Genomic DNA, 12,231 nt, shown 5'->3' with positions numbered 1-12,231 from the left:
GGCCTGTGCCTCCTCTGAAAATCACTGGAAAAGACTTGATACAGTGAAGTTAATGTTCACAACAAAAGCAGCCTTTGTGCCTTTATCTGACACAGCAGGGAGGAAGAGAAGTGCATGGCTAAGGATCAAGTCCGCTTATCATCCTCTGGAGAGTGCTGTACTTCATAGCTGGAGTCACACACACACACACACACACACACACACACACACACACACACACACACACACACACACACACACACACACACATATATATGAACAACAGCAGGTAAATAAGCTTGAATTTAATCCCAGTCATTTGTATGTCTATTTCTGTTGGGCACAGTTTGATGTTACATTTGCAAGTTCAAAGTGCATCAGCAAACTCCTTAATTGACAATAAGTCACAGATAATCTAATCTGCTAATTAGGAGTGTGCCAGTGACTGTCCCAAAGAGGAAATGACATGGGCCAAGCAGGTCTGTGCCGGGTGGGTGGGGGAGGGGGGGGACGCGGCGGCGCTAACTTCAGACACTCAGCTGCTTAAAGACGAGCTCCAGGTCGGAGGAAGGCCTGCAGGACTGCAGCGGAGCCAGACAGACGAGGCCTTCCTCAAAGCAGTGTGGGCCGTCACTGGGGGATTAATCACATTAGGACCGCAGAGAGGGAGACAGACTGCCTGCGTTAAACACACCCTTCATCAGACACTTCATCCACTGTTAACAGCTCCCTGCTGACAGGGCGTGTCTGCAGCTGCGGGAGCCTTCATCACGCTGCGATTCTGGGGAAGTCTGCTAACCTGCGCCCGGATGAGAGCCTCGAAGCTGGGCTGGAAGTAGTCGATGCGGCTCTGGTAGAATTTGGGCATCTCGTCCAGCAGCTGCTTGTTCTTGGCCTCAAAGTCCTCCTTGACTGGTCGCAGCTCTTCTTTCGCCTGGAGTGTGGAAGAAAACAAAAAAAAAAAGAGAGAGAGAAAAGCACAAGTCACATATAGCCTGTTTTAAATGTAGAAAACTCAGGGTTCCTGCAACTTTTCTTATGTTTTCCAGACTCAAACTCCCAGAGTTTGAAGTCCTTTCTTGATTGATTTCTTATTTTTAAATTTGAGTCAGGTTTATTAGTATAGCACATTTCAGCACATCATAAAAACATCATACAGTCATCAAACAAGCAATGAACATTACATCTTGTCAAATGCCATCATCAAGCAAACACACATCAAATATGTTGATCAATGTTTCGCTAACCAAGGGCAGCTCTAAACAGGTGGGTTTTTAGTTTTGACGTAAATGAACTCAGTGTTTCGGCTGTTTTGCCGTTTTCTGGAAGTTTGTTCCAGATTTGTGGTGCATAGAAGCTGAATGCTTCTTCTCCATGTTTGGTTCTGGCTCAGGGGATGCAGAGCAGAACCAGAACCAAAGAACCTGAGTGGTCTGGAAAGTTGTTACAACACCAACAGGTCTTTAATGTATTTTGGTGGTAAGCCATTCATTTTGATTTTATAAAAGAAAATGCTCACTGTGAATGAAAAGCAAATATTTCTAGAATACCCAGGTTTTATATATTGAGCCTGAAACACCAAACCTTTTTATAAAATGGATGGATGGGTAGAAGAATCACTGAATGAATGCATTTCCAGATTGTTTATAAGCCCTTAAAATGGTACACTGTTATCATTTACTCTGTTAAGAAAATATATACAAGTTCCAGATAAACAAAACTAAAACCCACTCTGACACGAGTTAGATTTGAGTAAATCCATTACTTGAGCCACCATGTTTTTCTTATTGTTATGAAATATATTTGCCTAATTCCCACGGAGATGCAGTGCAAAAAAGGCTGTAATCACGACCACAGTGAGGAGGAGTGGGTAATGTGGGCAGACTTGGCTGTGAGTGGACTCCAGCACCACTGATCTCTGTGTGAATGTATTAGTGGGTAGTCTGCTGTAGGCATAGAGTTATGGAATACACAATGAATAATTGTGAGAGGGTGAGAATTTTTATTAAGGGGGATAGGGGGAAGTTGCAATAATCATACACTAACATATTGTTTATGTGCAAGCATTATGATAAGCACCTCTCGCCCCGGTTTTATTTCGCCGCATATGTTCGCTGAAATGGCCAACAAAACGTTGAGCGAGGATCGTTTCTTTAAGTGCGCACGGATTCAAAGGGCAGGGATGTTGGGCCTCTTCAAGGCTTTGTTCCCCTGACAGAGCTTTTCTCAGAGTGTGTGGGTGGCTCACCATGTGAGGATGTGTTAGAGGCAATAGCATAGGCAGCGCTGCAACATTATCTGTGAATGTGCACGCTTATGTAGTGGCCTCGCGGTGCGTGCATGTGTGTGTCTACAATTCTCAATTACGTGCCTGTAGATGTGCAGCAGTGCCTTTTTTTTTTTTTTCAAAAAGGCACAACTTGAGAGAGCCTGGCAGCTTGCGTGGGTGAAAGAGTGCACATGTACTGTATGCATGTGCTAAACTACTTTATTCATATCCAGTCAGCATTTGTGTCTTTTTTTTTTTTTTTTACGCTTACGATGCTCCGTTCTCAGGACACAAACAAACGAGAGCAGGTGAACCCTCCTCCTCATCCTGCTGCTGAAGTTAGAGCGAGACTTTTAGAGCGCCGACGTGTGTGGCAGTGCCAAACAAAATACCTGACAAAGTTTGACAATAGCTGGCCCCGTTTTCTCTTTCTCCTCGTACTTCTCCACTTTGGATTGCAGGCGCTTGTAGTCCTGGAGAGCCTGCTCCCGGCGCTTCACCGCCATGTTGAGGCTCGGGAAGACGCCGCTGTACCTGAAACGACAGACACATGAAGCAATACTCGAAGTAAAAACAATTCCCAGACTGTGATGGGGAAAAAAGGAAAAGATAGCTGAACTTACTGAAAACAGTGAAAGTGCACTGCATCATAAAAGCCGCTGTGATTTAATAAAATGGCTCTACTCAACATCTTATTGTAGAGGTGCTCTCCATCCCCCAGAGGACGGCTCAGCATTAAGCTTCCTCTCATCTATTATCTAATTACTATAGTTCAGGGTGGCATGAAACAATTCATTTTGTGACAATTATCATATTTCAAATGAAAATATATTCTTGCAACAAGAATCCTGGTCTTGTGCACTAAAAATAGGAAAACATTCATCTGTAACTTAGCAACAGGAGTCTGAGCTTCATCCTGGGACTTGTTGCACTGGTTTTGTGGCTGCTTTTAATGGGAGACGGGAATACCGTACACAAACATATTATCACGTATGATAATATTTTATGCAAAAATAAAAACTTAAAACATTTTGTTTGCATTTTCTTTACTTTAGGAGGTATAAATTGACCAGATTTAAGTGCAGTCTTAAATGACAACAAAGTGGAAAATGATTTTAAATTAGGGCAAATAAAACCTGAGCAATAAACAAAAACCAGAGAAAACAGTTTCCCAAAGCAGGCCTGGAGGATTACTCTTACAGGTGCTGATTACACATGAGTCAGAAGTAAAAACAGTCGTAATGAAAAATTTAGATAAACCTATTCTGAATGAGTCATTTAAAGCGCTTCATCAGCTGTGTAGGCACACTACTACGGTCGCTTTTTTAACGTCAGCCATTAGGTGTAGCGTTATTAGCTGCAAAATGTGTGGGCTCCGTGATTTACGTTGCTCTCCATGCCAACCCTTGCCCTGCTATGTGCGGCAGATCAGGGAACCACCGAGACCGTGCAAATGGATTGTGAAATCCTAGATTAGAGCTCTGTCTGGTGCTGCGCCTTAACGGAGGCTGCCTGGTTAAAAAGGGGGAAGGCGCTGAGGATCTCTTCCAGACAAGCAGGGATTGTTTCCGACAGGAAGTGAAGCAAGGAGTGGTCTAGTAGTGTTTGAGTGACATCACGCAGCCCAGCCCAGCCCCACAGCCCACGCTCTACCGCTATTTATAAAATCCCACTTTGGCCCAGTTTATGGCAGGGGTGGAAGCCGATCCTTGAGTCTACTATCTGCTCCAGCGTACACATACTTCAAATGCCAGGGGATTATGTAACTGGCCTCAAGGCATGAGTGCTTTCCAACGTAGTTCTTGTGGTTGATGACAACGCAGCAGCACACCAACTTCTCCATGACACGAAGGCTAATAGAATATCCCCCCAGCGCAGCTCACCTGGTGCCCGTTTCTTCTGCCAAACATAAACGGGCTGAGGCTTGCAGCCTAGGAAGGGACAGTGCTGCTGACAGCACTCAGAAACCTCACATCACTACTGCCTAAGTCACCATAAATGAGAAAAAAAATGTAATTATAAGCGGATGATCACTCAACCATTCCCCTTCTTCCTATCCCACATGCTAATTCCAAAGTGTTTACAGAGACCAGGGTGTTCAACCTGGGGTTCTAGAGCCAAAGATGGTTCTTTAGGCCCTCTTAATAGTTTATGGGTGTGTCTCAATAAATTAGGGCATTAATTCACTTCAATAAGTCAATTCAAAAAGTAATATGGGGGAGAATGCTGACTTGACAACTGTCCAGCATCGATTAATGTGCTAGAGAAGCAGGGTAGGACACAAAAAGTCACCGCTAAAGAAGAGGACCATTCACAAAGGGCTGTATTGAGGTGCAATACAGCATGGAAAAGTTGATTGGACAGAAACAATGCAGCAGAAATAACAGAGAGAAACGCAGGCTGGAGAAGATTGTGGAGAAAAGAAAAGAAACAGAAATAAAACAAAGAAACTCTTGGCAAAGAAACCCATAAGTAATGAATCAGAACTTTATAAACTGAATTACAAAAACTTTTTTGGCGGTATATATATATATTTTTTTCACGATTGAGGAAATGTCAATTCAAAGCAATTTTAATTTTCTTTTGGTAAAGTCTTTTATGATTATATTATTTGTATAACCTTCAAAAATTATGTTTCTTTTAACCATAAAACAAGCTAATTTGATATATAGCGTTTCCCTCGATGTCCCTGTCTTGGCCGAGCAGCTACTGGTCAAGCAGGCAAAGTCTAAGTTGCATTCTTTATCGAGGGCTGTCGGGCTGGATGCTGCCAAGGGCACACCACGATGCATGTGACAGGTCAGGCTGTGGTGAACAGGCTGAATGGAAATAGCTTATAGAGCAGAGTGTGTTTATGAGCAGCTGCCAATCCACAGGCAGGCCAGTCTGAAGCGTCAGCCAAGCCCAAGTCTGGTCTAGACTCCCTCAGTCTGGAAGGCCGGGTGTCCCTGTTGACTTTCACCATCACATAACTCGATTCTACTAACGTAGAGAAAAGTCACAGAAATTGGCTGAAAATATATAATAGCTGCTTTCTATGTCTGTCACTGGGCAGAATATGATATAACACAGTTGAGAGCAATAAACCATGGAGAGGTGTTCACAGCCTTCAAAATTAAAAATAGGTTGACTTCGCTCTCGCTCCTATGATTTAGTTGCTTCTTTCATTGATATATTTTATTTTCAGAAAGAAAAACCTTTGCAAAAAGAGAACAAAGACTTCTGGCACTAGAAATGTCCTTATTCATGAAAAATGCAGCATTTTTCATGAATGCTGCATGTATGAAAAATGCATAGTTTGCTGTTTAATTAACAAAAATAAAGGCTACATTAAAAAATGATTCCTTGAAACATTATTGCCCATATGTTGAGGAAATTACAACATTGTGAAAGTGTCTGACCCCTTAAATAATTCTCATGTTTCTTTTTGTCATATTTACATGTTTTAGATCACCATCAAACAAAACATTGGATAAAGATGTCCTAAATACAAAATTCTGAATTTTCAATTAAAAACTTCTTTATTTAAGGGGGAAAAAAAGCTATCCAAACTGTTCTCTGGAAAAAGGTAAATCAAGAATGAAATCTGATTGAACTACAGTTGTTTTAGAAAACTGAGCTCGGCTTCATCAAATAAACTCTGGCCTGGTTGTTACCTGGCAAGAATACATTTAAATATAATCTTCCTGAAAGATTTCAAAAAGCATCAGATCATCTGGAAAAATGTTACAAAGCCCTTTCTGAGATTTAAGAATGCCAGAAAGTGAGAGTGATAGTCCGCAACTGGAGAAAACATTTAAGAAAGAAGAAATCTGTAAAACACAACACCTTTTCAACTAAACAGTATTTACACAACGCAAAGTGCTTCACATAACAGAGATTCAATTTCCATCAAGAAGTATCAAAACAATCCAAACATGTGGACAGATTTTAAGTCATTACATACATAATTTTATCCCAGTTACAATGCAATACTCAAATTTAGTTTATAATACCAACAGGGAAAAAAGTTTATTCATCAGAGGATAATTAGCCGATTTCATTAAGTCACTGACATCGAGCCGTGAAACAATCTCTCATAGTGTGCAAGCATGCAGCGACAGTGGACAGGAACCCTTAGGCTCTTTTAGTGGCTTCATTTAAAAGAACAACACAGCTAACAGATAAGATCTGAACCCAGTAGTGAAATCTGCTAAGATTTCTAGAACAGATCTACACATCTATTTCTATAAGCTATAGATCTAGAAATATTGAATTAAAGCTATAAAAGCTAAAATGGAGAATCAAAAGCACCATAAGTGGTTCTAGACTCAAATATCTGCTTTGCTGATTCTCACATTTTGTTCACTTGAACTTAGAACATTCACAAAAAGCATTGTTCAGTGATGTTCTTCATAAATAAGGAAATTATAAACTTTAACAGTCATAAAAATTCAACAAGTCCAGCCAGAATTGAATCTCTGCCCCTCAGCTGTCAGGCAAGGGCCATGAAGTCCCTTTGGCTTTAGCCCTTGGACCTGCATCAGGAGCGCTCTTCCTCTGATAGAGACGGGTGGTGCAGGGTTTTTTTTTTTTTTTTTTTTTTTTTTGCTCAGTCCAAGCTCAACCCAGGTCAAAGGTCTCAAAACAGGCCTGACTTCTGTCTCGCCCAAAACAACAACAGAGCAGAAAGGCTACGTTAGGGAGCCCTAGATAACACAAATGCCTCCATGCCCACGCACCTCCCCTCCCCCCCACATAAACACAGTGATGTCACTTAGTGACCCCACTGAGTGGATGAAACTCACAAGCAGCTCCGAAGGAAAGCTGATGGTGGAGGAGGGCTGTTTTTAAATTTGTTTTCTGTGCACTTCACCAGACTAAAGGATAAAGGATGGATGCCAAAAGCTTAAATAGCAGTTACAGAAGGACAATGTTGAGTAAACGCACGCACGCACGCACACACGCACACACACACACACACACACACACACTCGTGCACACACACGCAACTAAGTGAGAGTCTTCCATTAATTTTACAATCGTCCTTTCAGAATTTTGCCAGTTGTACTTAGAATGCCACAAGATCACAAGCAAGAATATTTAGAGACAAGTAAACAAAAAAATTAATGAAGCACTAATGGAATCCTAATGGAAGCTTTAACGCACAACAAGGTTTGTGTCTTAGCTTCTTCTATGGACAACACCATTATAAATTAATGAGTGGAAATGCTGTCTTTTAGGGAGGCTAAAAATTAAAACGGGGAGGTCAGCTCAGCTTGGCACTGAAACTAAAACTTGCTTCCACTGCTCTATTTTAGAATCATGTTAAAGCACAAGTTGCTCAGCACCCCCACCCTCGAAAATCTGGGCTGCTGTCTGTGTGCGTGTGTGTGAGAGAGTGTGTGCTGTCCTGAGACAGTTCTCTTCCTCAACCAATCCACGGCTCTGGGCCCAGGAAGCTGGGCCTGTGCCATATTCTGAGCCTACCCACACGTCCGCCTGCCGCCCACCAGGAAGAGGAAATTAGAACCATTCCATCCTGTCATTGCTCCGCCGCCGGAGCACATGAGGGAGAGAGGGCTAAACGCACACTGGCACCGACCTAACCCCGTCATGTTTTCACAGCGCGTTCACTTCATATAGGTGATTCCCCTCTCCCCCCGCCTTGCCCCTCACTCTCAAAATGACAGCTTTATGGGGGGGAGAAAGGTCAGCAAAAAAAATTGCTGTAGAAAGATTCTGCTTTTGTCCTCTTAGCACATGTTTAATATCATGGGAGGAGCAAACAGGAGGAAGCGATTCCTTAACTAGCATGCCGGAAGTTGGGTGGGATAGCCCAGCCACTCCTTCCAGTAACTTTGCTTTGCATTTGTGTGTGCGTGCACATGTGTGAAAGTAAGCAGAGGGACCTTTATGAGATGGAATAGCACTCACGGCATCTCAAATGGGGGCGAATATTAGGAATGGGAACCAAATAAACTTTCTTCCAGACACATTCTGACCACAGCAGCTCTGCTCATTTTTACAATCTGTATAGTTAGACTGAAGGCCTTCCTGTGATATTGCATAACAGCGTTAATTTCAATCCTGGAAGAATAGGGTTTAGACAATAAAAATGTTTATGGCGCTCATCTTAAATGACCCACAGTGGTGAATACGTTATGAAAAATAAGCCACAAAATGAAACCTGACCTCTCTAATAATGCTTTTAAAAACTTTTTTTTAACAACATCTTGTAAAACAATCATTTTGTTCAGCCACTCAAACCAAATGTTACACAAATTCCCTTTTTTGGTCCTGAGCTAGAAAATTAAAACCTGAAAGCACTTACACAAGAAACAAAATCAAATAGAAAAATTAAGAGTAACCCTTACTTTTTTAGAGGGTCTATGACGGTCTTCTGGATCTGGTTGACCTGGAATAAAAAGGACACTGTTAAGATTAAACGCACCAAAAGAGAAAACATAATTGTCGACTTGCATTATGTCAGAAGATATTTTTTATGTAAAAACTCCAGACTCGCATTTCCAAAGTTGTCTATGTTTTTTTAACTCATTTTAAAGGTGTGAGTATAAAAATTATATATGACAGATGTGTAAAAGTTGTTAAACAGATGGATGATTGAAAAATGGACTTATGAGCAGGAACTTGATGGATAACATAATAGATGGATGAATTGATGAATGGAGGAGGTACAAATGGGCAGATGATGTGTAAACACTACGAAAGCATGAATGAATGGACGAATGGTCAAAAAGATGAAAATAAATGAATCCCAGAAAGCCATCTTTCTCTATACCATACATTTCCCTGTATCTCTCCAGATCTAGAAAGTACTTAAACTAAATTTCAGACTTTTAAGGCCGCATAAAAACCCTGAACCAAAGACCCAAACAGCTTCTACATCTTTTTTCTAATTAGTGGCAAAGTAACAATACAACACAAACACCAATAATTATGTATAGCGCAAAATGAGCAAACAGAAAAAAAAAGGGAAAAAAGGGGAGGAGGGCTGGCAAAGAAACTTTCATGACGTTGACTCTTTTTATTGTACGCAAGCCCCGAGGAGAAATCCCTGAATATTCATCGAGTCTGCGATACAAAAGGATGGAACTGTCAGGGGACGGACATGAAAGCAAAGCCCAACTGATTTGAAATCCTGTGCAGGGTGGGCTGCCTTACAAGATGAAAGTTCTTAACAAACAAACATTTTAACAATAACAGTTTATATTTTCAAGCATTCTCCTTCTGGTTGTCAGAACCGACAGGGGAGGGAAGGAGAGGTTGGGGGTGTTAAATGGAAGTAAACGAATAACACATTATGAGGCCTCCGAGCTGAAAACCCAAGTCCCATCAACAGAAGTTGGTGCGCAATTAATGAAGTTTTAGCGTCATTTACATTGCAGAGATAAAACGACTACAAGAACAGCCAGCGTAACGGCGCAGTGCCAGCAAGACAATCAACTCAAGTGATGAGCATGCTGTTGAGAGTGAAGCGGGGTCTAAAGGGAGAAATGCGGAACGACAGCTGCATGAGAACAATGAGCCGCTACAGTAATCATATGTTCGCTTTCTATTGGCAGGACAGTCAATCATCACACAGCAGCAAGGAAGCAAGATCAGAGCTGCGCTTTGTGAAAGTGCCCTGACCATCTCTGAAAAAACACAACACTCACTGCTTCAGTGAGTGTTGTGCACATTTCCAACTACAAAATGGTTGATGGTGGTTTGAGGGAAAACAGAGAACCAATAACAAATAAGTACATGGGAATTCACATTTTCTTTGTTTTACATATTCACATCCCCAGCTCCATCCCCTCCCCTCCTCGACTTGAGCTGCACTGCCGCTTTTAAGGTGAGAACACGCAGTAAGGCGGGAGAATAACAGCAACAGATTTGCTTAAGCATGTTGATGCCCTCTACCCTCTGCCCCTTCCCACAGTGATGGGGGGAGGGTGGGGAGCAGAGCAATTCCTTGGAGGCCCCACAAAGCCTGAGGCCTGATGCTCAAGCAGTAGTCTCCATCAGTGAGTCACGGGGCAGAGGCCATCCCGGCACACAGGCCTCCCAAAAATACACACAGATCGCTGAGGAAATCAATATCCCTCCAAACGGAGCATCCTCCACCACGCTGCCGCCATCTACGCCGGGGCTCAGCTTCGGTAGCAGTGCGCCGCCGGGGCTGAGCGCCCTCCTCAGCCCCAGAAATAAACACACAGACCTGGGCCACTGCTGCCTTCATTATCGCTGCACGTTTTATCTGCTGGCTTTCTCACTCGCGGGCCCTGCGGCGCAACATCTCGTCTCAACGCGGAGAAGAGCAAAGGGTGGATTGCTTTTGTGTCTGTTTTGCTTGAGCAACAAGGTTTGCCGTTTGTGCCGTCAGAACCAACCGCCAGCTTGAAGGGAGAAGTCAGAGTGGTGTTCTGGAGAGCGGCGCTGGATTATAAACACCTTGCAAACCTAGAGGTGATGCACACTCTTGGACTGACCAGAAAGTTCTCACAATCACTATTTTGCCTTTAGCTCAGTTCGAGCCAATATTTAAAAGCGTAGACGAGCAGTTTGGGTCCAAATCTGGAACAGAGTCCTAATAGATTTTCACTTGTTGAGACTCAAAGAGCAAAAAAGACAATAACTCAACTGTGTCATCAATGTAAAGTCCTGATGCTGAAACTGCTTTTCACTGTGTGTTTTGATAACATGAAAAAAAATTAAGTGAGCATCAGTTTGCAGTTTGTATTTTCAAATTAATGTTAGAAGAAATGCAGAAAAAAAACATACACTTCTCCGTATTTTAGTTGAAAAAAAAAAAATAAAAAATAAGCTTTGTGTTTTGAACACGGTCCAAGCAAAAGCGATCTCCAGGGTTCTCTACCAAGTCGAGTCCTGGGACATTCGCACCCCATATCACAAACCACACTGTCCAACCCACGTTTCACTTTGTCTAGTCACTCAAAATGGCTCCAGTAAAATTTGATGAAGTGTGACTATGGGCTGTCTGAAAAATTGGTATGGTAAAGCTGAAGCAGCAACTTTGGGGACAAAAGTGACAGTCTCAGAATAATAGCCTCTTGCTTGTGGCCAAGCTTAATTTCTACAAATTTTATATTCGGGGGGATAAAACAACTTCCGCAGTAACACTGAAGACACTTTCTATTTATTTGGACCCAGACAAATAACAAAAAAAATCCTGACATTTTACCAAAAACATTGGATTACATCCTAAAGTTAAATCACATTACTTAACTTTGTGATGCAATTCCTGGTTACGGCAGGTTTCAGTAGACTTAAAAATAAATAAGATTTTTAAAATTTAAATTTAAGGCCCATATGAAATTATTTAACTTAAATAATTTATTTAACTTCCCTGTCTTAAGAAAAATAAATACAACTCTGTCAACAAATAACAGATGAAAGATGGTATTGGATAACATAACAAGAGCGACGTTGTACAACAAATAACTATAAGGCAGCTTCGTTGGCTGGTTCACACAGAGGATTCATCGTGTGCTGATAAATCCCTTCCTGCAATGTTGTTGTTGCTCTACATCTGTTAGATTTATCAAAATAAAACCACACAACCCATTTTATGTAAAAATCCAGACAGCACTTTTTACACAAACAGGTTTGGTTTAGATCAGTGAACTCAAGCAATAAGATGCTTTTAAATGTTCAAAGAGACAAACAGAGGTGAGGGAGCCCTTGCTGATATTGATTTAATATTTCCTTTTTTTATTTTATGTGCTTTAGTGTATTTTATAGAGTTTTACAAATCAGTTTTATCCTAAATTTGAGCTAATCCTACCAAATACAGTGTGATTTTACTCTTTTGATGACGCATTACTTTTTTTTACTCTCAGTTGTGTCTAATCCCTGCTGCACAGCAACTGGTTGCATAACAGTTTTTTTTGTAGCACTTTGCTTAAAGTGCTACAAAAATGAAGTTGACATTTGTAAGGCATTTTTAACCAAAAGTATTAAATACATACATTTTTAAG

General features: G+C 41.5%; 1 protein-coding gene across 1 annotated transcript in view; it reads right to left on the bottom strand.

The window, feature by feature from the left end:
• Positions 1-673: 673 nt before the first annotated feature.
• Positions 674-12,231, bottom strand: part of LOC103145784 (bridging integrator 3-like) — a 29,313-nt gene continuing 17,755 nt past the window's right edge. The window contains exons 6-8 of the mRNA XM_007563370.2: positions 8,605-8,645; positions 2,641-2,782; positions 674-913 (exon numbers count right to left, since the gene is read on the bottom strand). Coding sequence (XP_007563432.1) covers positions 689-913; positions 2,641-2,782; positions 8,605-8,645 — 408 coding nt within the window. The 3' untranslated portion in view covers positions 674-688. The remainder of the gene's footprint in view (positions 914-2,640; positions 2,783-8,604; positions 8,646-12,231) is intronic.

This window comes from Poecilia formosa, unplaced genomic scaffold (assembly GCF_000485575.1).
Source record: "Poecilia formosa unplaced genomic scaffold, Poecilia_formosa-5.1.2 Scaffold5, whole genome shotgun sequence".
Taxonomy (NCBI): Eukaryota; Metazoa; Chordata; class Actinopteri; order Cyprinodontiformes; family Poeciliidae; genus Poecilia; species Poecilia formosa.
This window is presented reverse-complemented; position numbering and strand designations above follow the sequence as displayed.